The sequence below is a fragment of the Bufo gargarizans genome, chromosome 4 (genome assembly GCF_014858855.1).
Source record: "Bufo gargarizans isolate SCDJY-AF-19 chromosome 4, ASM1485885v1, whole genome shotgun sequence".
NCBI lineage: Eukaryota > Metazoa > Chordata > Amphibia > Anura > Bufonidae > Bufo > Bufo gargarizans.
The window spans coordinates 106,857,073-106,880,879 of NC_058083.1; the positions used below are offsets into that span (position 1 = coordinate 106,857,073).

At 41.1% G+C, this 23,807-nt stretch overlaps 1 protein-coding gene across 2 annotated transcripts in view; it reads right to left on the reverse strand.

The window, feature by feature from the left end:
- Nucleotides 1-8,133, reverse strand: part of ARHGEF4 (Rho guanine nucleotide exchange factor 4) — a 229,001-nt gene extending 220,868 nt beyond the window's left edge. For both annotated transcript variants that reach the window (XM_044291399.1, XM_044291396.1), the window contains exon 1: nt 7,969-8,133. In XM_044291399.1, the coding sequence (XP_044147334.1) occupies nt 7,969-8,007 (39 nt within the window). In that variant the 5' untranslated portion in view covers nt 8,008-8,133. The remainder of the gene's footprint in view (nt 1-7,968) is intronic.
- Nucleotides 8,134-23,807: the final 15,674 nt, after the last annotated feature.

The window sequence follows — 23,807 nt, forward strand, 5'->3', positions numbered from 1 at the left end:
TCTAGAGGATACTGTAGGTCATCATTAAAAAAAATCTCCAATAAACTCACAGGAGGCAACTGGCTTAAAGGTTACAATAATTTCTTAGGAGGCACCTGACTTGGAGGTACCTGACAGGCAACAGGCTCAAATCCGCTACTTATAGGCAGACAGGCTGTGTTCACACTGTGTTCTATCCCTTTCTAGGCTTTTTGTTGGGGGTATACTTTTGAATAACCAAAAGCAGTGTTTAAACCTAGACTTTAGTGAAGCAGATGGAGTCCAAAGCATTTATCTTTGGACTTCGTTTGACTTGCTTTTCTCTAGATACTATTCTGTCCAGTGAAAAAGTTGGAAAAGAAGCTGGCTGATCCGTTACTCCTGACCTGGCTTACCACAAGTCCTCTGAATGTACACTGGTGTGAGGCATTATAACCATTTCACAGGCCACCTGTGATGTCACTGTCACAATATATGTTTTATACATAGCACAGATACTCAGCGGTGCGCACATTTCAGTGTCATAAGGCACCTTACATGAAGCATTAGACAAATACATGAGGAAGCATGTCACATAGTAAACACAGTACTGGTGTTTTCACAGCAAACAGTCGAGCATCAGTCAGTGGTAACCCATTGTAACTGAATGGTGACTGTGAAAGAATATATATTTGTGTAATAGGGGTAAAAGCGTTTCCAACCCTTTAGCATCTGTCCATTTGACCAGGCTGTCACACTATAGCTATCTAAGGCTTTCAAATCTGCATTTTTGCTGAATCCGTCTGTCATGGCAAGTGGGGATAAGAGGAACACCAAGTTAACAAACAGCAACAGGTAAACAGACTAGGCCCCAAAGCTAGGGAGGAGGGAATGGTAACCTCCTAACAATCTCTGAGCCTCTCCCTGACTGCTGACAGTATGAGCAAGTCCTGATGGTGAACAAACTCATACGCTGGAACCTAAGCCCTGCTGACACTGTCACAAACCCTAACTTAGGGAGCGGGGATTGAGACAGCCGGTACCTTCCACCGTTAAGGGAATGTCACGATAGGTAGGTAAGCAGGGAAATAACTAAACACAGGAAAACAAACAGAACAAATGACTAGGCCCAAAAGCTAGGGAGAAAAGGGTCACCTCCTAGCGATCCCTAAATGTTTTCCCTAAACTGCTGTGCCCATGTGCATACCCTAATGGTGGATATGCACATGCCCTCATGCCTAAACCTATACACCCTGGGCAAACCCTAAGCTGTAGGGAAAAGGGAAGAGGCAACCTGCTTCTTCAAACCCAGAGGAAGCAAGCGTCTCCCTAGAGGCCTAGGTAAAAGACACACTGGGAAATAATGGAGAAGACTTATCTTGAGCAGAGCTGGAGCAGATGATCCACCACACATCCAGAGCTCACAGGAAAGAACTATTACCCGCACAGGCCACTGGGGGAAGGAGGGATAAATAGCCTCACTAACAATCAAACCCAGTACACCTGAGGGAAGGTGGATCCAGCTCAAACCCAAACCAAAACGAACAGAGAAGTCAGACATGTGCAGCCAGTCTGACAGACCTCCGCACATTCACAGGGCAAGGCGTGACAGGGACCAGCGTCTCCCTGAGACCTAGAAGCAACACACGCACAAAGAAGAAAACAGGAGGCCTTAGCTTGAGACGAGCGGGAAGTAGGGGATCCACAAACAACCAGTATAGAACTCTAGAAGGAAAATATCAACCGCAAAGTCAGCAGTAAGAGGCAGACTTAAATAGAGCCTCTAAACAGCTAACGAGCAGTACCGAACCTGCAGAGTGGTGGGATCCTGCCCACAACAAACAGAAAGGAAACACAGAAAGACCTGTCAGATAGACTCACATGCTGCAAGTCTATTCGATCTTCTCAGATCTCTCACAGGGCAGGCAGTGACAGCGTCATGGATTAGCAAAAACGCTTCCATTACTGATAATACAACCATCTGCATTATGAATGAATCTGGTTGTATTATCTTTACAATAGCAAAGACGGATCCATCATAAACTCCATTGAAAGTCAATAGGGGACGTATCCATTTTCCATTGTGTCCGACAAAACAGATTTGTCCTCTTTGACTTACATTGTGTGTCAGGATGGGTCCGTCTTGCTCCGCACCACATCGCAGACAGAAAAACACTGCTTGCAGCGTTATTCTGTCCACAATGGGGACACCATCGAATGGAATGCATTCTGGTGCACTCCTTTTCATTCAGTTCCGTTTTGTCCCCATTGACAATAATTAGGGACAAAACTGAAGCGTTTCCCCCGCTATTGAGATCACTTGACGGATCATAATAGCGGAAAGGGAAAGCGCAGATGAGAAAGTAGCCTAATCTGAGTGGACCTCCTAAAGTCAGCCATACTTATGATATATCTCCTGGTTTAGCCAACAGGTATTTCTGCCCACTCCACCTGAAACAACCATGTATGGCTGCTTATTTCAATAGAGAGAGAACTCTAAGGCAGGAGCAAGGGGTCAAGCATACAGAATCCAACATGCTCGATCACACCATCTCCTGACAACTGCTGTCAGGGCACAGTTGGCATGCCCCCATACACATGAAATCATCAGATTCGGCCAAATCTTCTGTCATGCATATGGCCAGCTTTTTTCTCTGATCCCCATTTGCATTCATGTTCTTCTTCTCATTATAAATGAGACTTGTTATTTAATAGGGAAGGCACGTCCTTACTAAAACCGAAATGTCAGGAGAACTGACATGTTCATCTTCTAAGTCTATGACCAGCTTTAATTGAGGACATATAGGGAAGATCTACTGACTGCCACTGCAAAAGCCAGTCTTGGTTTAAAGTCTGTCATCACCTTTATGCAGCCCGTACTAACTGCAGTATACAGTAGAGACAGGTGAGTTGATTTCAGCGGTCTGTCATTTAAAAGTTAAAAGTAAGTGGTTGCCAAGAACCCACATCACAATCATTGCAGACTGGGCCTGGAAAAGAGTCCCGGCCACCTGAGAAGGTTATTCATGAATTCCTGCTCTCCTGCCCACCTGCTGATGACTGACAGGCTTCTACCTAGTTGTCTCCCTTTCTCCCTAGGAGAGAACTGCCAATCATCAGCAGATGGACAGGAGAGCAGGAGATTATGTATAACCAGGACTCTTCTCAGGTAGATGTGACTCTTTTCCAGGCCCGGGCTGCAATGATTATAAAGCTGGTTCTCAGCAACCACTTACTTTTAGCTCATGAGTGACACATCGCTGACATCAGCATTTTGTGTCACTATTTTATGCTGTCCTCAGTGAGGTCAGTATAAAGTTGATGACAGGTTCCCTTTAAGTTTCTGGCTTAAATGATTGTAAATGTGTTGGCTCTGGGAGGCCATTCTGCTATAAAGGTGGCTTAAAACATTTGATAAATGTCACTTATATTCTCTGGGATCCTGAGGAAGATTGTCAGGTAGGAAGGGGTGGACAATATGTTTATATCTCCTCCATATAGATGAGCAGATATCATACTGGACATATCCCACAGCCCTTTAAATTGGTGCTTCCATCATAAAGTTTTTATTTATTAAATGGCCATAGAAAACTATTATTTTTGGCTGTTTTTCATTTTTCATTTCAGCAGTACTATACCATTGAAAATGAAATACAAAATATTGTCTATCTGTACAGATTGATAAAACTCCTATATAGATAGGTAATCCATTGTCAGTTTGCTGTTGCTGTGAGGGAGAGATGCTATCTGCTATTATAATAGTAGGCGTAGAATTGGGATGACAATATGTTTTCTTTATAGGTCTAGATAAAGATGTGCGCAGAAGAACATTGTACTTATCAATGTAATGTGTGATGCTATAATTGAGTCACTCATCTCCTTTCCCTCTCTGGTCGTGGTGAATGGTCTGAGAAAGTCAAGTGAGGCTGTTTCCCATACTAAAAGGTCCAACAAAGGAGTAAGTTTAAAGGGCTTATCCAACATTTTATCAGACCTCAAAGAGTGACTGACCCATGGTGGAGATGATACTTACCTGGTCCAACCGCTTGGTTCGGTCTCTGTCGACCCTCAATGGCTATCCCTGGTCAACATCCTGTTGATGGGGGGCACGGAACCACTGCAGCCAGTTACTGGCTGCAGTGATAACCTGCTCCCCTTGTGTCACGTAACGCAGATTGGTAACTCTGTGAAGTCTCATATAATGTTGGATAACCCCTTTAAGAGCCAGGACAGGAAGAAGAACACATGGAGTAACTTCATAAAATTATATCCTCAAAACTATCCACTGTATTTTTGTAAAAACAAAAAACAAAAAAGGCTGTGAAAACTGAAAATATTTACAGTACATTTAGGCTGTTAATATGTGATAGAAAAAGTGTTGATAGTAGTGTCCATTTCAACCCCTTCATATAAGGCTACTTTCACACTGGCGTTTCTGGGTCCGCTTGTGAGATCCGTTTCAGGGCTCTCACAAGCATCCCAAACCAGATCAGTTTAGCCCCAATGCATTCTGAATGGATAAGGATTCAGAATGCATCACTTTGGCTGTGTTTGGTCTCCGTTACGTTTTTTAGACAGTCACTAAAACGCAGCTCGCAGCGTTTTGGTGACCATCTGACTATGCAGAGCCTAACGGATACGTCTAGACTGACAATGTAAGTCAATGGGGACGGATCCGTTTTTCACCGACACAATATGGTGCAATTGAAAACGGATCCTGTCCCCCATTGACTTTCAATGTAAGACAAGATGGATCCGTTTTGACTTAGAATAAATAAAAAAAAGAAATAATGCAAACGGATCTGTTATTAACGGATACAAGCGTTTGCATTATTCGTGCGGATCAGTCTGTGCAAATACAAGACGGATCAGCACAAAACGCGAGTGTGAAAGTAGCTTTAGCTATTAACCAGGAAGCAGAGAAGCAATAAGCATGCGTGGAGATGATGAAACTTTACTGCTAAAGGTATAGGTATATGTGGAAATAGGTTGATCAGGAACACTTTACACGAACAATCCAGCTGGGATCTGTAGTTCTCACAACCCTACAGCTTCACAGGTCAACTATTGTTCAGTAAATGAGGCACTTCAGCAGCTCGGACCAACCCTATCATTAGATCGCCGGAGATGTGATACGACTTCTCCGCTTACACAGCTTCAGCTGGTATTTTCATGTGCTTTACTACTTTTGCTCATAAACAGAACTTAATGTAAGCACATTGTTATTATACACGATCACCAGCGACACTTTAAAGGCCCATCCACAATCACTGCCCATGATTTATGAATCACCTCGCATTTATTGCCCATAATTCACCTATTTACAAGCGAACACAACTAACGTCAGTCACCTCACAAATAAACTGTCTTTTTATTCTGTGATGGGAACATCCCCAGAACTACTTCATGAACTGTTTCAATTATTTTCTTTTTAAAATACCCAATAATTAAAAGTTTTGACATTTTGTTGAGGTATTGAATGACTATTTTCCCCTCCTCCAAGAATTGTGCATGGAGACTGTACAGAGGGACAGGGTCCTTGTTGCTCCATAGAAATTGTCCAGCATATCATGCTCTGTATGGGCCCATATTACAGGAATATTCCCCCAAAGAAGCAGTGATGGAACATACTGTGACGTCTCCTTATGGAATCGGAGACACATGGTATAATAGGACCAAATAAACTCCGCCTATGCTCAATCTCCTTAATGCTCCCACATGGTAATTTTAGGTGAGTATTTAGTGTTTTTGATTTGATTTTATTAACCTTATTGGGTGGGGGGCATTACAGAAAGGAGGGCATAACTGCTGTAAAAGGGACACTACTGAAAGAAGGCATAACCATTGTGAAAGGGGAGAAATGTGTGCATAACTTCTGTGAAGGGGCACAATGTGGTCATAACTACTGTACAAGGGCAAAATATGGGAATAACATATGTGTGGGGTACCTTGTGGGCATAACTACTTTGAAAGGGGCACAATGTAGACATAACTGCTGTGAAGGGACCACAGTGTGGGCATAACTACTCTTAAGGGGGCACTACTGTAATGGGACATAACCACTATCAAAAAGGCACAATGTGGGCGTAACTGCTGTGAATGGGGCACAATCTGAGCATAAATACTGTGTGGGGACACTAAGGGGGTATAACTACTGTGTGGTGACACAAAGCTGGAATAATTACCATGTGGGGGGCAAGGGGGATTGGGCATGGGAAGGATTGGGTGTGTATAGATAGGCATAGGGTGGAGTTAGAGGCATGGCTTAGTATAAAAAATTTGACGTGGTGCATTTTTGTCCCTGCTTATGATTGCCAAAAGTTTGGAGGTGTGTGGACACTAGGGCTGAAACGATTACTCGATTGAGTCGAGTAATTCTACACAAAAAAATCCTCTGCAAATTTTTTGCATCAAGGATTCATTTGTGTCATGTGACCACAGAGCGGGAGTGAAGCATTGCTATTACTCATTGCTCCGTGGTCACCCACCGGCCCGCACTGCGCTGCACTTTCCTCCTGATGACAATGCAGCGCGCAGAGAAGAAGATGAACGAGCGGTGGAGTGGCGCCCCTACAGGAGAGGTAAGTATTTTATTTCACTGGCGCTGGGCACATGGCTAGTAAGGCGAGATGATGGCACTGGGGGGTACTTGGTGGCACTGGGGGCAAGCTGGTGGCACTGGGGGAACCTGATGGCAGTGGGGGGCACCTAATGGCACTGGGGAGCAGCTGGTAGCACTGGGGGCAGCTGGTGGCACTGGGGGGACACCTGGTGGCACTGCCGGGCAGCTGGTGCACTAGGGGGGATACTGATGGCATGGGGGAACCTGATGGCATAGGGGCAGCTGATGGCATGGGGGGCTGATGAGTTTTTATAAAGAAAATTTTTCTTTTAATTCGTTTTTTTATTAGAGTACTCGATTAATCATTGGATTAATCCATAGAATACTCGATTACAAAAATAGTCAACAGCTGCAGCCCTAGTGCCAACTAAAATAGAAACGTGGCTAATGCCCATGGAAATAAAATAAAATGCCTTTAGTAGTACCCCCTTCTAGAACTGGCCACTCTGTGCAGCAAGACTACAGAACATCCAGAGTTCTTTCATCTGTGACAAGTATCAACAAGGTTATTTGGTGGTGCGCTCGTGTAACACTGGGGTCATAACACTGGAAATCTCTGCGTTCACTCTGTACTTGTATGGTTTTACTCTGCTTTCCTTCTGCACTCAAAATATACGATAAGATATATGATAAATCAGTTGTCTTCCTATGAGATCAGTCCTAATTCACGTATATCTGAAACGGGGAAGTGGATTATATACATAAATGGAAATGTCCCATTGGGACATCTTTTGCATTGTATATAGGCGCTTATTTGTATATATAAAATATATTTGTATCATTTTAGGGGAAAAAAAAGTGGTTTCCAAGTAACCTTATAGCACAGCACCATAATACAGTAATACAGTTAATACACAGTGCAGCCCTATGCCTCTGCCAACAAGCCACCCCACGTGTATCTACCTTCCTTTCTTTAATTCTATTTTTCTATTTTTTCTTTAAGACTATTTTTGGATCTACACTTAAATTAAACCTACAGATTGCAGCTCTTCTACTCCTCCCTAATAATAAATGATGGCATGTGATCATGACAGTGGTAAAGCCAGAGGCAAGGTGACGTCCCGGACATGTTACAAACAAAGTGGTGAACTATAGAGAGATCGCTAAACTTTATAGGATATCTATCACAAGTGAATTTATCTAAACATTCAACGCAAATAAGTCATGTAAACCGTATAAAAGGCAACATCTTATCAACACGAGGTGTGGAAACAAGGATCTTGTATGGAGCACAAACGTTTCTAGCAGAAAAACAAAGCCCCATTGAGTAGATTAAACAAATTATAAAGCATTAGTCGCAGGAAAACATTTTTCTGCATTCCACCAGGCAGAGCCTTGACATTCAGGAAGAAGCATTCTTTACATAGCTAGAAGTGGATAAGGCTTACCTTGAAGAAGCTCCGAAGAAAGTACATTACACTAAACATTTCTGAAACTTTATAAAATTGTCCCACAGTCCAGATTAAAGGAAGCAATTATTCTCGTCCCCCCGCTGGCTCTTAGGTGGCATGCTTTCTTGCTGCTATTTTAGACAGTCTTAGTACCAGCGAAGACTGTAAGCTACGCCAGAAGCTTATGCTAAGGAGCTGAATAACAATTAGGGTTTATCTGTGCACTGCTCAACTGTACGACAGTACAAACAGGTTTGTTCACAGTCTACGGGCTAGGGGAATGTCTACTAGGCATGCTCCGAGATGTACCATTGTCTGCAGTGTATAAAGTGAGAGTGCTCGGCCAGTTCACTGGCAACTATTGAGGCTAGACTGAAATTTACATCGCCTTTCTCACTCCCATCGTGAATTGTGCTACTTGGAAACAAAAAACAAAATAGAGGAAGATGACATCATTTACATACCGAATGCAAATCTCTCATACTCATTAGCATGGAGAGTAATGAATACATTTAGAAATCGATCCATAATTTATCGTCTACGTCTGATGGCTGGTTTGAAATAACGACTGGCGTACTAAATGATTTGTATTCATCATTTTGAGCGTTTTTTTTTTTGTATTTTATTTTTCCGCTTTAAAATGTCTTTGATGTTTGAAAGCCGAATACATCCATTCACCCCTGGCAGATGATGTCATTGTGGCCCATTGTAATTTGTGTTCATGAGAAATCGGATTTACAAAACTTTACTTTCAATAGATTTGTGAGGTAAATTTAGGGGAACGCTTCGGGGTGAATTTATCATTTGCGGTGACTTTAGTGTCCGTTTTAGGTCTGTTCTTGCTGTGTGAGGCTGCGCCAAATTTATAAAAAGGTGCACAGTAATAATATATTTGGAGGAAGTGCAATGTGATGTATGCCTACAGGGTATGTCTGTAAAAGTACACCTGAGGGTTGCCTGGTGCACATCAAAAATGAGATTTTAAAGGTGAGTTTCTAATCTGAAATCCTGACCTACTTTTCCCTCCTCTTCTAAAAGCAGTGAGGTTCACCAAATGTTGCAAAATATTAACCAGATGCTGCACGCGGGCATCACTTGAGGCTTTTTTACGCCACAGAGCTGGTATAGCAGATGTGATAAATGACTCTCTTTATTCTGAAAACAATAAGGAAGAAAGAAGGAAACACAACTTTTTTTTTTTTTACACTGGATCTATTTGTTTGCAAAATTTTTAAAAATTAATGACCGTGAGGATCTTAGCGAACATTGTCATCAAACTGTAAAAGTCCCACTGCCACTTCAGAGTGAACTCTTTGTGCTTCAATGTTAAAGGGGTTCTCCTACTACTAATGTAAAAATAAAAAATAAGACATCATATAGTACATGAAAACCTCTTTCTAACAAAGCTAGAACCAGCCCTGTACTGCACATGGATCCAGAGATCTCCCCAGTCATTGCTCTTTTCGAGATTTATATCAAGCTGTCAAGGGGAGTGTCTTTTCTGCTGCAGCTAAGGGGCGTGTCTCAGCTCTGCCTATCACAGCTCAGGAGGCAGCTGAGGAGTAAAACTGAGCATGTGCGGCCTTCTCAGTGAGCAGGACTTAGAAATAAAAAAAAAAACAGCAGATGGCACCACCAAGTTATTCAATAAAATGTATCTGTATAGCACCAAGTACTGCTTGTTCTTTTCCTTAATTCTCTGTCCACCTCATTGAGGTAGATGCACATACTCAGTTCCATGCTTCAAATGCCACCAGCTATATCTAGTGTTAAAAACTATCATAGTTACCAGAAGAGAGCAGCTGCTAAAAGGACATGCCCTCAGAAAACTGACACAAACCCCTGCACTGTGATAGAGAGAGGGTTGCAGCAGAAAGGACACTCTCCCTGAACTGCCTGCTTGAGATAAATCTAGCAGAGCAATTTGAGCAAAGAATGGGAGATCTCTGGATCCATTTCAGATACAGGGCCGGTTCTAGTTTTGTTAGAAAGAAATTGTCATGAACTAAATGATGTCTGATTTTCATTCTTTTAAATGAATCATGAAATAAACCATTTAAGAAAAAATAAGCAAAAGCCCCTTCTTCTCCAGCTCTGCCACTCCATCTTCTATGCCTGGCGAGTGCTGTGATGTAATGTTTTGGCTAAAGAGGTGACGTGCTCATATACCACATATGAATGCTGCAGCCATACCAACACTTTTAGACACGATTCCAGAATAAGCTGCCATGTGTGTATTAACCCAACTTTGTTTGACTTTGCGTTTTCGTTTTTCGCTCCCCGCCTTCCCAGAGCCATAACTTTTTTTTTTCCGTTCACATAGTCGTATAGGAGGCTTATCTTTTGCAGTAAAAGTTGTACTTTCCAACGCTACCAATTAATATTGCATATAATGTAGTGGGAAGTGGGAAAAAAAATTCCAAAGGTGGTGGTATTGGAAAACAAATGCAATTTTACCACAGTTTAACTATTTTTTTTTTTTTTTTACGGCATTTATGAGCAATAAAACGTACTTCTGATCTTCATTCTCCAGGTTAGTATGAATCCGGCAATACGCCATATGTATACTTTTCCTTGCATTTTTATGCTGAAAAAATGTACTGACCCCTATAACCTTTTTGTAGTTATGTGTGTGGGCTCATTTTTTGCGGGGTGATGTGTACTTTTCATTGATACCACTCTGGGGTGTGTACGGCTTTTTAATCACTTTTTATTTAATTTTTGTGGGAGGAGAAGCTATGGAAAATCGGTCATTTTGACACTTTTTTTCGTTTTGCCTTTTTCCGTATGGGATTCATACTTTTATATTTTCATAGTACGGGAGTTCACGCACGTGGCGATACCCATGATGTGTATTTCTATTTATTTTTTACATTTTTTTCTCATTTTGGGGAAAGAGGGGTATGATTTGGACTTTTATATTTTTTATTTGTAAAAACTTTTAAAAAAATGTACACCTTTTTATAGGTCCCATAGGAAACTATAACAATCAACCATTTGATTGCTATTATCATAGACTCCTCCCTTCTCTATAGACTTCTACGGGATCATTTAATCCTTGAGCTGACAGTCCATCTTGGTCATACTAACTTTTAAAGGTTGTTTTTTTTTGTTTATTAATTTTTTTTCTTATTCAACAGCCTCCCCGCTGTTTGCTCCCCCAATAACTGAATTCAGACAAGCCCTTTAATGGGTTACTTTTCCTAAAAATAAAAAAAATAAAAACTACTAAAGCTTTGCAGACTTCCTCAAATGGCCCCTTCTGTAAATGCAGGTGATTGTAGTACAAACGGATTCATGTTGCCACTTGGAAAGCGGTGAGGGATGCAACAGATATGATAAAGTAAAAAATATTTGAGAAAAAATATATGAAACCACAGTATTTTTCTCAAAAATAGAGAATCTGTCACCAGTTAAAGTTTTACACCAGTTTTATGCTGCCGTAGCTGAGAGAAGCATAAGCTGGTGACAGAGACCTTGATGCTAGTGATGGGACACTGAGGGCTCATGCACAGAAGCGTACTTGCTAAGTGCCCATATTGCGGACTGTAAATGGCTGCATACTTGAATGGATCTGCATCCACCAGATACAGCCAAGGATAGGACTTCACCTGTCTTTTTATGGTGCAGAAGAGCTTCCATTGGCTTCTGATCTGTGCCTCCCCACCGCAAAAAGTTAGAATGTATTCTATCTCTGGCCATATGTTGCGGATCACAGACCCATTCAGGTCAATAGGTCCGCATCCGTAAGTGGAGTGCACACAACAAGCATTCGCAGTACGGGCATTGAGCAAGTTTGGCCATGTGCATGAGCTCTTAGTTGAACTGACCCAGTCATTTTGCAAAAAAATTTGGGTTGAGCCAACCCAAACTGTAAAGTTCGGGTTCGTACCAAACTTTAGGATTTTTGGACCCCGGACCCGAACCGTTCAGTAAAAGTTCAGGTTCGGTGTTCGGCGAGTTAATGGCGCTTTTTTAAAGGCTGCAGAGCAGCCAATCAACAAGCGTTTAACTCGTGTGCCCTTAGAAGCCATGTGATTGGCCAGTGCAGCACGTCACTCTGCTCTTATTAGTGTAGGGATAGGATGCTGCTGCTGTGAGGGAGAGAATAGGAAAGAATCTTTTTTCAGAAGTTCTTGTTTAACTCAGCCATCTACAGCGATTTTGTTTTGTGGGTGCAGTGCACAATTTTTTTACCCTGCCCTGAGCCCAGTGACATAGAAAAACAACTTTTATCCGTTTGTTAGTTAGGTGGGCATCGGCGGCCATTTTATGCAAGTTCAGTGCACCAGCACTGCATATGTGCTTTTGTGACAGTCAAATACAAGCTTGAAATACTGCAATTATATTCTGGGTTTAAAAAAATCACCTATTTTTGGCATCACCCTACATCTGGGGCCTTTGCTGCATTTTTTCAGTGTGAAATACAAGCTCGAAATACTGGCATAATAGTCTGGGTTTAAAAAACACCCATTTTTGGCAATGACCTACATCTGCGGCCTTTGCTGCATCTGTCAGTGTGAAATACAAGCTTGAAATACTGCATTTGTCAGTGTGAAATACAAGCATTAGATACTGCTGTTATATTCTGTTATTAAAAAAAACGCCCATTTTGGGCAAAATACTAAATTAGCGCCCTTTGCATTTGTCAGTGTGGAATACAAGCGTTAGATACTGCTGTTATATTCTGGGTTTAAAAAAACACACATTTTTGGCAATACCCTACATCTGGGGCCTTTGCTGCATTTCTCCATGTGAAATCCAAGCTTGAAATACTGCAATAATATTCTGTTATTAAAAAAACACCCATTTTGGGCAAAATACAAAATTAGCGGCCTTTGCTGCATTTGTCAGTGTAAAATACAAGCGTTCGATACTGCTGTTATATTCTGTTATTAAAAAAAACACCCATTTTGGGCAAAATACTAAATTGGCAGCTTTTGCTGCATTTGTCAGTGTGAAATACAAGCTTGAAATACTGCAGTAATATTCTATTATTTAAAAAATAACATCCATTTTGGGCAAAATACTAAATTGGCGGCCTTTGCTGCATTTGTCAGTGTGAAATACAAGCGTGAAAAGCTAATTGCGTTCATCTAACAGGGAAGATGCGTGAGAGCGTCTGACGTGGGACGCTAGGGCTCCGCCCCCCCGCCTCTCCTGCACGCCGCCTCTCCTGCATGTCGGCCGCTGGCTGACCGTAACACCACCGCCCGGAATGCCTGACTGCCGCTGCCACCGAATGCCTGCCCGCCGTTGCCCGTGATACTGCGCCATCCATCGCAGCCCATGTGCCGAAGTTGCGCCTGATCCGATCGTCGCTTGGTCTACCTCAGAGCTCGAGTCTGGAAATCGGACCTGGATCTGGACCTTTTGTGGTTCCCTGGAAGATTGGAGCAGCCGGAGGGTGAGCTATCACAGTATTAATCTGCGCATCTGGCTGACAAAGAAAAAATGCTGGTGTGATGAAGGTCGGTGGGCCCAGAGTACAGGTGCACTAACCATAAAGGTTAAAGGAGAACCCTGGTTGACATTTGTTTATAAAATTTAAAACTATGGCACTCACAGAGTGGATATCTGGGGGGTACCTTCTCAGTCTCTGAAGTCCTGCTTTATCGATTTCTACCGATACTTACTGATTCTTAAATGCCGGAGTCCGCCTGTAACATCTTGAAGGGCGGACATTTCAGTTACTGGGACGCGAAAAATTTAAGGAGGACTGTTCACAGGTTCTTGTGGTGGTGCGGCATACCCCTGCTAAGTACCCCTGAGTATGCAGCGGATACCGGATTAGTCCACTAGCGCGAATGTGGCTATGACGATGGGGGTGCAGACTTAAGCTGCCGTAGAATAAAGGATATAAAGGGTGGAATGAACCAGTGCGAACGGTAGCGAAGTTAAAGAGGAAGAAAGGAAGAAAAGGGAAAAAAAAAAAAAAGGGAAGGGGGAAACGGAGGAAAAAAAGAAAAAAAAAAAAAAAGAGAGAGCGGGGGAGAGTGTTTTGGGATGTGGAGCATAACGCTTATTAATTTTAATAACCCCGACTGAAAGCCTTATCTCCCCCCCCTCAAGCTACTTAACTGGTTTATATCTTTCTGAATTTATCAACTAACTGACTATATCCTTTATACGTCTGGATTCCGTCCCTTAACCCTATAAGAACCCTCTCTTTCCTCGGCGAGATTCCGCTGTTATTACGGACCTTTTCTTTTCCCTCTTTGTATTAACTTTTGTATTTGACTATGGATGTAACCCATTGGCTGTATTGAGTTTTATGTGACTAACTAAACTAAAAAAAAAAAAAAAAGGGGGGAAAAGTGGGGGAGGGGGAAGAAAAAAAAGAAAAAAAAAAAAGAAGAGAGAAAAAGAGAAAAAAAAAAAAAAAAAAAAAAAAAGGGGAACAAAAAAAAAAAAAAAAAAGGGAATATACTTTATATATTACAGGCGAAAGGGGATTAAGATAAGAGGGAAGAGATATTAAAATGTCACCAAAAAAAAGGGAAGAACAGCGTGCCCCTATGGGGAGTACCACAAGGCGATCAGCAGGAGGGCCTGAAAGCGGGCCTAAACAAGTGGGTCTAAATAAGTACCTGGTACCGAATTCCCCTGGGCCCAGATCCCCACAAAAAGAAAAAATAGTGGAGGCCAGAGTACAGGAGCCGACACATGAGACCCCAGTGGAGGGGGGTGAGGGTGATAGGGGAGCACCAGCGTTATATACAGAAACGGACGTAAAAATGGTGCAGGATATACTCTGCACTGTCTCAAGGATGGAAAATTTAATGGGTAATTTAGTAACCCAGCTTGGGGCAGTGCAGACGGACGTTATGGTTATTAGAGCCGAGATGGAAAAAGTAAGACAGCGTTTACAAGAGATGGAAAAAAGGATTCCCTCCCTAGAGAAATCTGTGCAGAAACTAGAGAAGGAGGTGGCCCACCTAAAACAAACAAATGTTAAAATAGAACAAAAACTGGTAGACCAAGAGGATAGATCAAGAAGGGCTAACGTAAGATGTGTGGGGGTCCCAGAGAGAGCGGAGGGAGGAAATTGTACGGAATTTATGGAAAAATGGTTGAGGGAAAATAGCAAAGTAGGTACTCTTTCCCCCCTATTTACTATAGAAAGAGCACATAGGGTCCCCACAAAAAATAGAGCACCAGAGGATTACCCCAGACCTATACTGGTGAAATGCTTACTATCTAAGGATCGAGACGGAATACTAGCTGATGCAAGAACTTCAGAAAAATATTATATACAGGGTGTAAAGATCAAACTCTTCCCAGACTACTCATTTAGTACTAACGCACAAAGAAGAGAATTTATATCCGTTAAAAAAAGATTAAGAGAGGCCGGCATAAAGTATAGTTTACTTTTTCCGGCGAAATTAAGGGTGGAATATAACGGCAAGATCTCCTTTTTCCAGACTCCGGAGGAAGTCAGTGACTGGGCGGATGGAGAGGGTTTTTGAGGCTGGCGGGGGATGGGGGGGGGGTGAAAGGAGTCACGCTAAGTTATGGAGTCGCCCGGACTGCTGGATAGCAGAAGGGGGGACTATATAGAGGGGGGGTTATATAGGGGGGGGTGGGGACCGGGACGTGGAGAAACTTTATATTAAATTTTTTTTTTTTTTTTTTTCCCTCCCCCTCTGCTAGATGGCTAGGATCCTTTCATTGAACGTGAGGGGGCTCCGAGACAGGGTTAAAAGATATGCTATCCTTGAGTGGATGAAGAGGTTTCTGCCAGCCATCATCTGCCTCCAGGAGACACATTTGGACAAAGAATCAGTAAGATGGTTGGAGAGGGGATGGGTGGTGGCGCGATATCATTCGGTATATACCACTTACTCTAGAGGGGTTTCAATTTTGGTACATAATAAGATTAAATTTGAATCTTTGGCATGTGAGGCCGATGACCACGGCAGATACCTCTTTTTACATTGTTTTGTGGATGGGGTTAAAACTGTAATCGCAAATATATATATTCCACCACCATATAAACCAGATGTTCTGTACCAACTGTATAGATTTATGTTGGAATAAGCAGGAATGTATATTGATTGCGGTGGGGGACTATAACGCGGTTATGGATCCACTCAGGGACAGGACATCTAGCAGAGGGGGAGGAGCACAAAATGTAGACTTATGTAAGGTGGCTCACGAATTTAACTGGATAGACGTCTGGAGGGCTCAACACCCGGATGAAATTAGATATTCCTGTTACTCAAAAACACACCAAACTTGGTCGAGAATAGATATGACTTTTGGAAATAAAAATTTAATGTCCCTAAATAGGATTAAGACAAAATATATACCCATGGCCTTGTCAGACCATAATGCAATGACAGTCGAATTGGATTTAAATAAGAACAATGCTCTGCCAATGTTTAAGTTCAACTCTCATTGGCTGTCATTGATTTCAGATAAAGAGAGCATAATCGAGGAATTAAAACACTTCTTTAGGGAAAATAATGGGTCCGCCAGTAGATTAGTGGTCTGGGATACTTTCAAGGCATTTTTGAGGGGAGTATTGTTCAAAAAGGTAAATCAGTGGAAAAAAAGAACTAGAGAGAACGGGAAGGTATTGGAGAAAAAACTGCAAGAGGCAGGTATGGCAAGTATGAGGTACCCTACCGCACTTAATAAGAGAGCTTGGGAGGAAGAACAGGAAAAGATGAAGATTTATCAACTAGAGAAAGGTAGGAAAGAATTGCTCTTTCAAGGTATCCAACTAGCCTCGGAGGGTGAAAAGGTTGGTAAAATATTAGCAAATATAGTGCGAAATCAAAAAGAGAAATCATGGATAGGGGCAATTAAAGATAAAACGGGCAAATTAATTACTACACCCGAAGGCATTAAAAAAGTGTTTTGGGAATACTTCATAGAGCTTTATAAGTCCAGGGTACAATACTCAAAACAAGAGCTAGATTCATACCTGGACAATATCGCCTTTAATAGGATATCTAAGCCCCAAAAAGAATACCTGGAAAAAGAAATAACGGTAGTAGAAATAAATCTAGTTTTGGGGAAGGTTAAAGCCGGGAAGGCACCAGGTGGGGATGGGCTTCCCTTTGAAATATATAAAAACTTCTCCCAGGTGTTAGTACCAGAACTAAAGATAACACTGGACGAGGCCCGAAAATTAGGTGACCTACCGAACTCTATGAAAGAAGCATGTATTACGCTAATCCCAAAAAAGGGAAAAGAACAAACAGATCCCGGTTCATACAGACCAATATCTCTGTTGAATACGGATGTTAAAATTCTGGCAAAAGTTTTAGCTAATAGGCTTTCAAAGGTTATCAAAGGGATAATAAACAAAGATCAGACAGGATTTATACCGGGAAGAACAATATACTCTAATATAAGAAGGACATTTCTCAATATGGAGGCTAATAGATTGGATACAGGGGAGAAGGCGATACTCTCACTGGGTGCCCAAAAGGCATTTGATTGCATTGAATGGGACTATCTATGGGCAGTGTTAAGGAGATTCGGTATAGGGGAGGGATTCATAGGGTGGATTAAGCTAATATATCTAAATCCCAGGGCTAGAGTGGCGGTGGATGGGAGCTTGTCCCTGCCTTTTGCCCTATTTCGTGGCACAAGGCAGGGATGCCCTCTCTCCCCACTGCTATTTGCTATGGCAATTGAACCTTTGGCAAATATAATAAGAAGTGATAGGGAGTTTAAAGGTTTTCAATATGCGGGCGGAGAAGAAAAGTTGTTGATGTATGCGGACGATATTTTACTTTTTTTGCAAAACACTGGGGAGCAGTTTAATAGAGCGATAGAGATAATAGATAAGTTTGGGTTTTTTTCTGGTTTGAAGATAAACTGGGGGAAATCACATATGTTATTATTGGGAGATAGACAATTACTAGGAGACACACGGGTGCAGGTTTTAAAAAAACACGAAAATTTTAAATATCTCGGTGTACAAATCTCCGGAAATATAGAAGAATATGAAAAATTAAATGTCCTCCCCCTAATTAAAGAATTAAGAACTAAAATACATATATGGAAAAAACTGCCAATGTCAATTCAAGGTAGGGTAAATTTAATAAAAATGGTCTTTCTCCCAAAGATACTCTATATATTGCAAAATGCTCCAGTGAGAATATCGCAGACTACCTTTAAATTATTAGAAAGACTAATGGGGGACCTCATCTGGAAAGGCGCGATTCCTCGGATAAAGAAGGAAGTCCTCCAGCTCCCAGTGCAGGATGGAGGTCTAGCGGTTCCTAATTTGTTTCTTTATTATTTAATAATTCAATACGGGAATATAAAGGGTAGCTTAGACACTCAAGTGGGTAGGCAAGAATTAAATAGATGGGGTTGGAAAGAGGGAGGGAATCACTTAGAGGTGTTGGAGTCAGGTTTTTTGGGTAAAAAAAATTCAGAGAATAGAATATTAAACTTAATAGAATACGTATGGGGGGAAATTAAGAAGATATTGGAGATTAAAGGGTTTTTGAAATACACACCGATATGGAAAAATGTTAATTTAAAAGAATTAGAAACAATAAGGGACTATATAGATTGGCAGAAAAAAGGAATGAAATATCTAGACCAGATCTTTGAGGAAGACAAGTTGAAAGATTTCAACACAATGGTGTTGGAATTTGGGATCCCCCATACTGACACGTATAAATATCTCCAACTTAGGAATGCATTGCGGACAGTGGTACAGGAGGATAGGTATAGAAGGGAAAAATCAGATAGGTTGGACAAATTCATTACAGTAGGGGAAGGAGTAGGAACAACAGCAAGGAGATATAGGCTTTTGATGGGTGGGAAGAGAAAAAAGATCACAATGCTAGCTCTAGGAAAATGGGAAAAAGATCTTGGATCCCTTACAGAAGAAAATTGGAAAGATGCCCTTAGAAACTATGCTACAATCTCCGATAGGGGCTCTCATAAGATCTCACAATTTTTTATAGTGCATAGATTACATCGATCTCCATGGATGTTGAAAAGAATGGGTGTGAAAGCAACAGATAAGTGTCCAAAATGTGGGGAGGAGAGAGCAGATTTAATACACTGTTTTTGGAGATGTCCCAAGCTCCATAGATATTGGACAGAAATAATGGAAACCATATTCTTGCTCCTGAAAGTCCGGCTGCCCAATGACCCAATAATTGGTATTCTAGGGGCAACTGAACATTTGAAACTAAATAAAAAAACTCGACTGGTCTTGAATAAAGTACTGTTTCAGGCCAGACTGCTCATACTTAGGCAATGGATAAAAGTAGATCTACCGACAGTGGGACAATGGAGAAAAATGGTAGACAATTTAATTAAAGAAGAACGAGTGATGGAGAACTATATAAAAAGGTCAATAAATCTCGACCAAGTGTGGGAAAAGTGGTTACTTTAGTGTTTATTTTTTATTTTATTTTTTCTCACGTCCCTACGCGGAGGGGGGGGGGGGTGTAGGATGGGAAACGGGAGAAGATAGGGAAAGAAAAAAAAAAAGGAACTGTACTTATTAATTAGGACTGGTGGATCTCTGTTTACCTGATTTTTGTGGATTTGTTCCTTGTGTGAAAATTAAATAAAGACTAATTTAAAACAAAAAAAAAAGAAATACAAGCGTTAGATACTGCTGTTATATTCTGTTATTAAAAAAACACCCATTTTGGGCAAAATACTAAATTGGCGGCCTTTGCTGCATTTGTCAGTGTGAAATACAAGCGTTCGATACTGCTGTTATATTCTGTTATTAAAAAAAACACCCATTTTGGGCAAAATACTAAATTGGCGGCCTTTGCTGCATTTGTCAGTGTGATATACAAGCTTGAAATACTGCAATAATATTCTGTTAAAAAACAAACACCCATTTTGGGCAAAATACTAAATTAGCGGCCTTTGCTGCATTTGTCAGTGTGATATACAAGCATAAGATACTGCTGTTATATTCTGTTATTAAAAAAACATCCATTTTGGGCAAAATACTAAATTAGCAGCCTTTGCTGCATTTGTCAGTGTGAAATACAAGCTTGAAATACTGCCATAATATTCTGTTATTAAAAAAAAACAAGCATTTTGGGCAAAATACTAAATTAACGGCCTTGGCTGCATTTGTCAGTATGAAATACAAGCGTTAGATACTGCTGTTATATTGTGTTATTAAAAAAAACACCCATTTTGGGCAAAATACTAAATTAGCGGCCTTTGCTGCATTTGTCAGTGTGATATACAAGCATTAGATACTGCTGTTATATTCTGTTATTAAAAAAACATCCATTTTGGGCAAAATACAAAATTGGCGGCCTTTGCTGCATTTGTCAGTGTGAAATACAAGCTTGAAATACTGCAATAATATTCTGTTATTAAAAAGACACCCATTTCAGGCAAAATACTAAATTAGCAGCCTTTGCTGCATTTGTCAGTGTGAAATACAAGCTTGAAATACTGCCATAATATTCTGTTATTAAAAAAAACAAGCATTTTGGGCAAAATACAAAATTGACGGCCTTTGCTGCATTTGTCAGTGTGAAATACAAGCGTTAGATACTGCTGTTATATTCTGTTATTAAAAAAACACCCATTTTGGGCAAAATACTAAATTGGCGGCCTTTGCTGCATTTGTCAGTGTGAAATATAAGTGTTAGATACTGCTGTTATATTCTGTTATTTAAAAAAAACAACCATTTTGGGCAAAATACTAAATTAGCAGCCTTTGCTGCATTTGTCAGTGTGCATTTTTTTATTTTAAGTCATTTCCCTATCCACATTTGTTTGCAGAGCACTTGTCATGCTCTTAACCACATTTTGATGCCATTTGCAGCCCTCTAACCCTTTCCATGACTTTTTTAGAGCCATTTTAGTGCTCCAAAGTTAAGGTCCCCATTGACTTCAATGGGGTTCGGGTTCGGGGTCAAGTTCGGGTCCTGAACTCAAACTTTTTTGTAAAGTTCGTCTGAACCTGTCGAACCCGAACATCCAGGTGTCCGCTCAACTCTACAAAAAATCTGTATTGATCAGTTCCAGTTTAACCTAAACAGAAAAAGCTGGGTGCTTATAAAAATCATGGTTCATGCAATATATTGACCAAATTTAGCGTCACTTTAACCCTTTTCCCCCACAGACAGTTTTGGCCTTAAAGCGAACCTTTCACCTCAATTTCACTTAATAAACTAGCAACAGTACCTTATAGATCATCTTCAGTGTGTTCTTATACATCCTTGTGCCGCTTTCATGCGCTGTATATGCCGGGAAAAAAGGTCTTATAAAGTAATCATTTCCTGCTCCAACAGTCACGCTAGAAGTACAGCTTCCCTCACTTCAGGCTGTACCTATTCTGTTATTTTAAAAAAACGCCCATTTTGGGCAAAATACTAAATTAGCGGCCTTTGCATTTGTCAGTGTGGAATACAAGCGTTAGATACTGCTGTTATATTCTGGGTTTAAAAAAACACACATTTTTGGCAATACCCTACATCTGGGGCCTTTGCTGCATTTCTCCGTGTGAAATCCAAGCTTGAAATACTGCAATAATATTCTGTTATTAAAAAAAACACCCATTTTTAACAAAATACAAAATTAGCGGCCTTTGCTGCATTTGTCAGTGTAAAATACAAGCGTTCGATACTGCTGTTATATTCTGTTATTAAAAAACACACCCATTTTGGGCAAAATACTAAATTGGCAGCCTTTGCTGCATTTGTCAGTGTGAAATACAAGCTTGAAATACTGCAATAATATTCTGTTATAAAAAAAACCATCCATTTTGGGCAAAATACTAAATTGGCAGCCTTTGCTGCATTTGTCAGTGTAAAATACAAGCGTTAGATACTGCTGTTATATTCTGTTATAAAAAAAACACCCATTTTGGGCAAAATACTAAATTGGCGGCTTTTGCTGCATTTGTCAGTGTGAAATACAAGCATTAGATACTGCTGTTGTATTCTGTTATTAAAAAAACACCCATTTTGGGCAAAATACTAAATTGGAAGCCTTTGCTGCATTTGTCAGTGTGAAATACAAGCTTGAAATACTGCTATAATATTCTGTTATAAAAAAAAACACCCATTTTGGGCAAAATACTAAATTGGCAGCCTTTGCTGCATTTGTAAGTGTGAAATATAAGTGTTAGATACTGCTGTTATATTCTGTTATTTAAAAAACAACCATTTTGGGCAAAATACAAAATTGGCGACCTTTGCTGCATTTGTCGTTGTGAAATACAAGCTTGAAATACTGCAATAATATTCTGTTATTAAAAAAACACCTATTTTGGGCAAAATACTAAATTAGCAGCCTTTGCTGCATTTGTCAGTGTGCATTTTTTTTATTTTAAGTCATTTCCCTATCCACATTTGTTTGCAGAGCACTTGCCATGCTCTTAACCACATTTTGATGCCATTTGCAGCCCTCTAACCCTTTCCATGACTTTTTTAGAGCCATTTTAGTGCTCCAAGTACTTCAATGGGGTTCGGGTTCGGGTCCCGAACTCAAACTTTTTTGTGAAGTTCGGCCGAACCTGTTGAACCCGAACATCCAGGTGTCCGCTCAACTCTACTAAAAATCTGTATTGATCAGTTCCAGTTTAATCTAAACGGAAAAAGCTGGGTGCTTATAAAAATCATGGTTCATGCAACATATTGACCAAATTTAGCGTCACTTTAACCCTTTTCCCCCACAGACAGTTTTGGCCTTAAAGCGAACCTTTCACCTCAATTTCACTTAATAAACTAGCAACAGTACCTTATAAATGCACAGTGCACAGACTGAATTATACCAGAATTGGACCAGAAGGGGACCACAGGTAATTAGACATAGTCAATGCAAACAATGTTTAAATTTTTCCTCTTACTCCTCCTACTTTTCCACAACCTCCTGAAATACCCCCACATCCATTCACCCAGCAAGGAACTATTCATCTCTTCTTCCATTTTACCTTCTCATCTGATCGCTTGCACAAACCTGTTTGCAAACATAAAACACTTCCTTCCAAAACACACACAGACACCTCATGCCCTCTCTTATTCTCACCTATTAACACTTTCTCTGCTTCTCCTTACTGCTGGTGATATCTCTCCAAATCCAGGACCCCCTCAGCAAATCCCCACCATCACTTCCATGTCCCACTACAAATCTCTTTCTACAAATTCCTGCAACCCCTTAAACCTAATTACCATTCCTCTGACCCCTGCCCCTTTGGCTCCTCTTGCAGGAGCATTATGGAACGCGCGCTCTGTCAGTAACAAACTGTCGTACATTCACAAACTGTTTATCTCTCAAAACCTTTCCTTTCTGGGTCTCACAGAAACATGGCTGACACCCTCAGACACCTCCTCCCCTGCTGCACTCTCTTATAGTGGATTTCAATTCACTCACACCCCCCGCCCCGGCTGCAAACATGGTGGAGGAGTTGGTATTCTCCTATCAGACACCTGCTCCTACAGCCCAACTCCACTGCCACCCTCCATCACGCTCACCTCATTTGAAGTACACTCTGTTCGCATCTACTCTCCTTCCAACCTTCAAGTAGCTGTCATTTACCGCCCTCCAGGCCCAGCAACCATCTTTCTTGACCACTTCAACACCTGGCTACTACACTTTCTTTCTGCCGACATCCCCACTATCATCATGGGTGACTTCAACATCCCTATTGACACCTGCCACTCGGCCGCCTCTAAACTCCTGTCGCTCTCTTCCTCCTTCGGCCTATCACAGTGGTCCTCAGCTCCCACCCACAGAGATGGTCACACTCTGGATCTGATCTTTACCCGCTTTTGCTCCCTATCTAACCTTTCTAACTCGCCTCTCCCCCTATCCGACCACAACCTACTCACCTTCTCTTCACTGGTCTCTTCTGTAGCCCCCCCGGT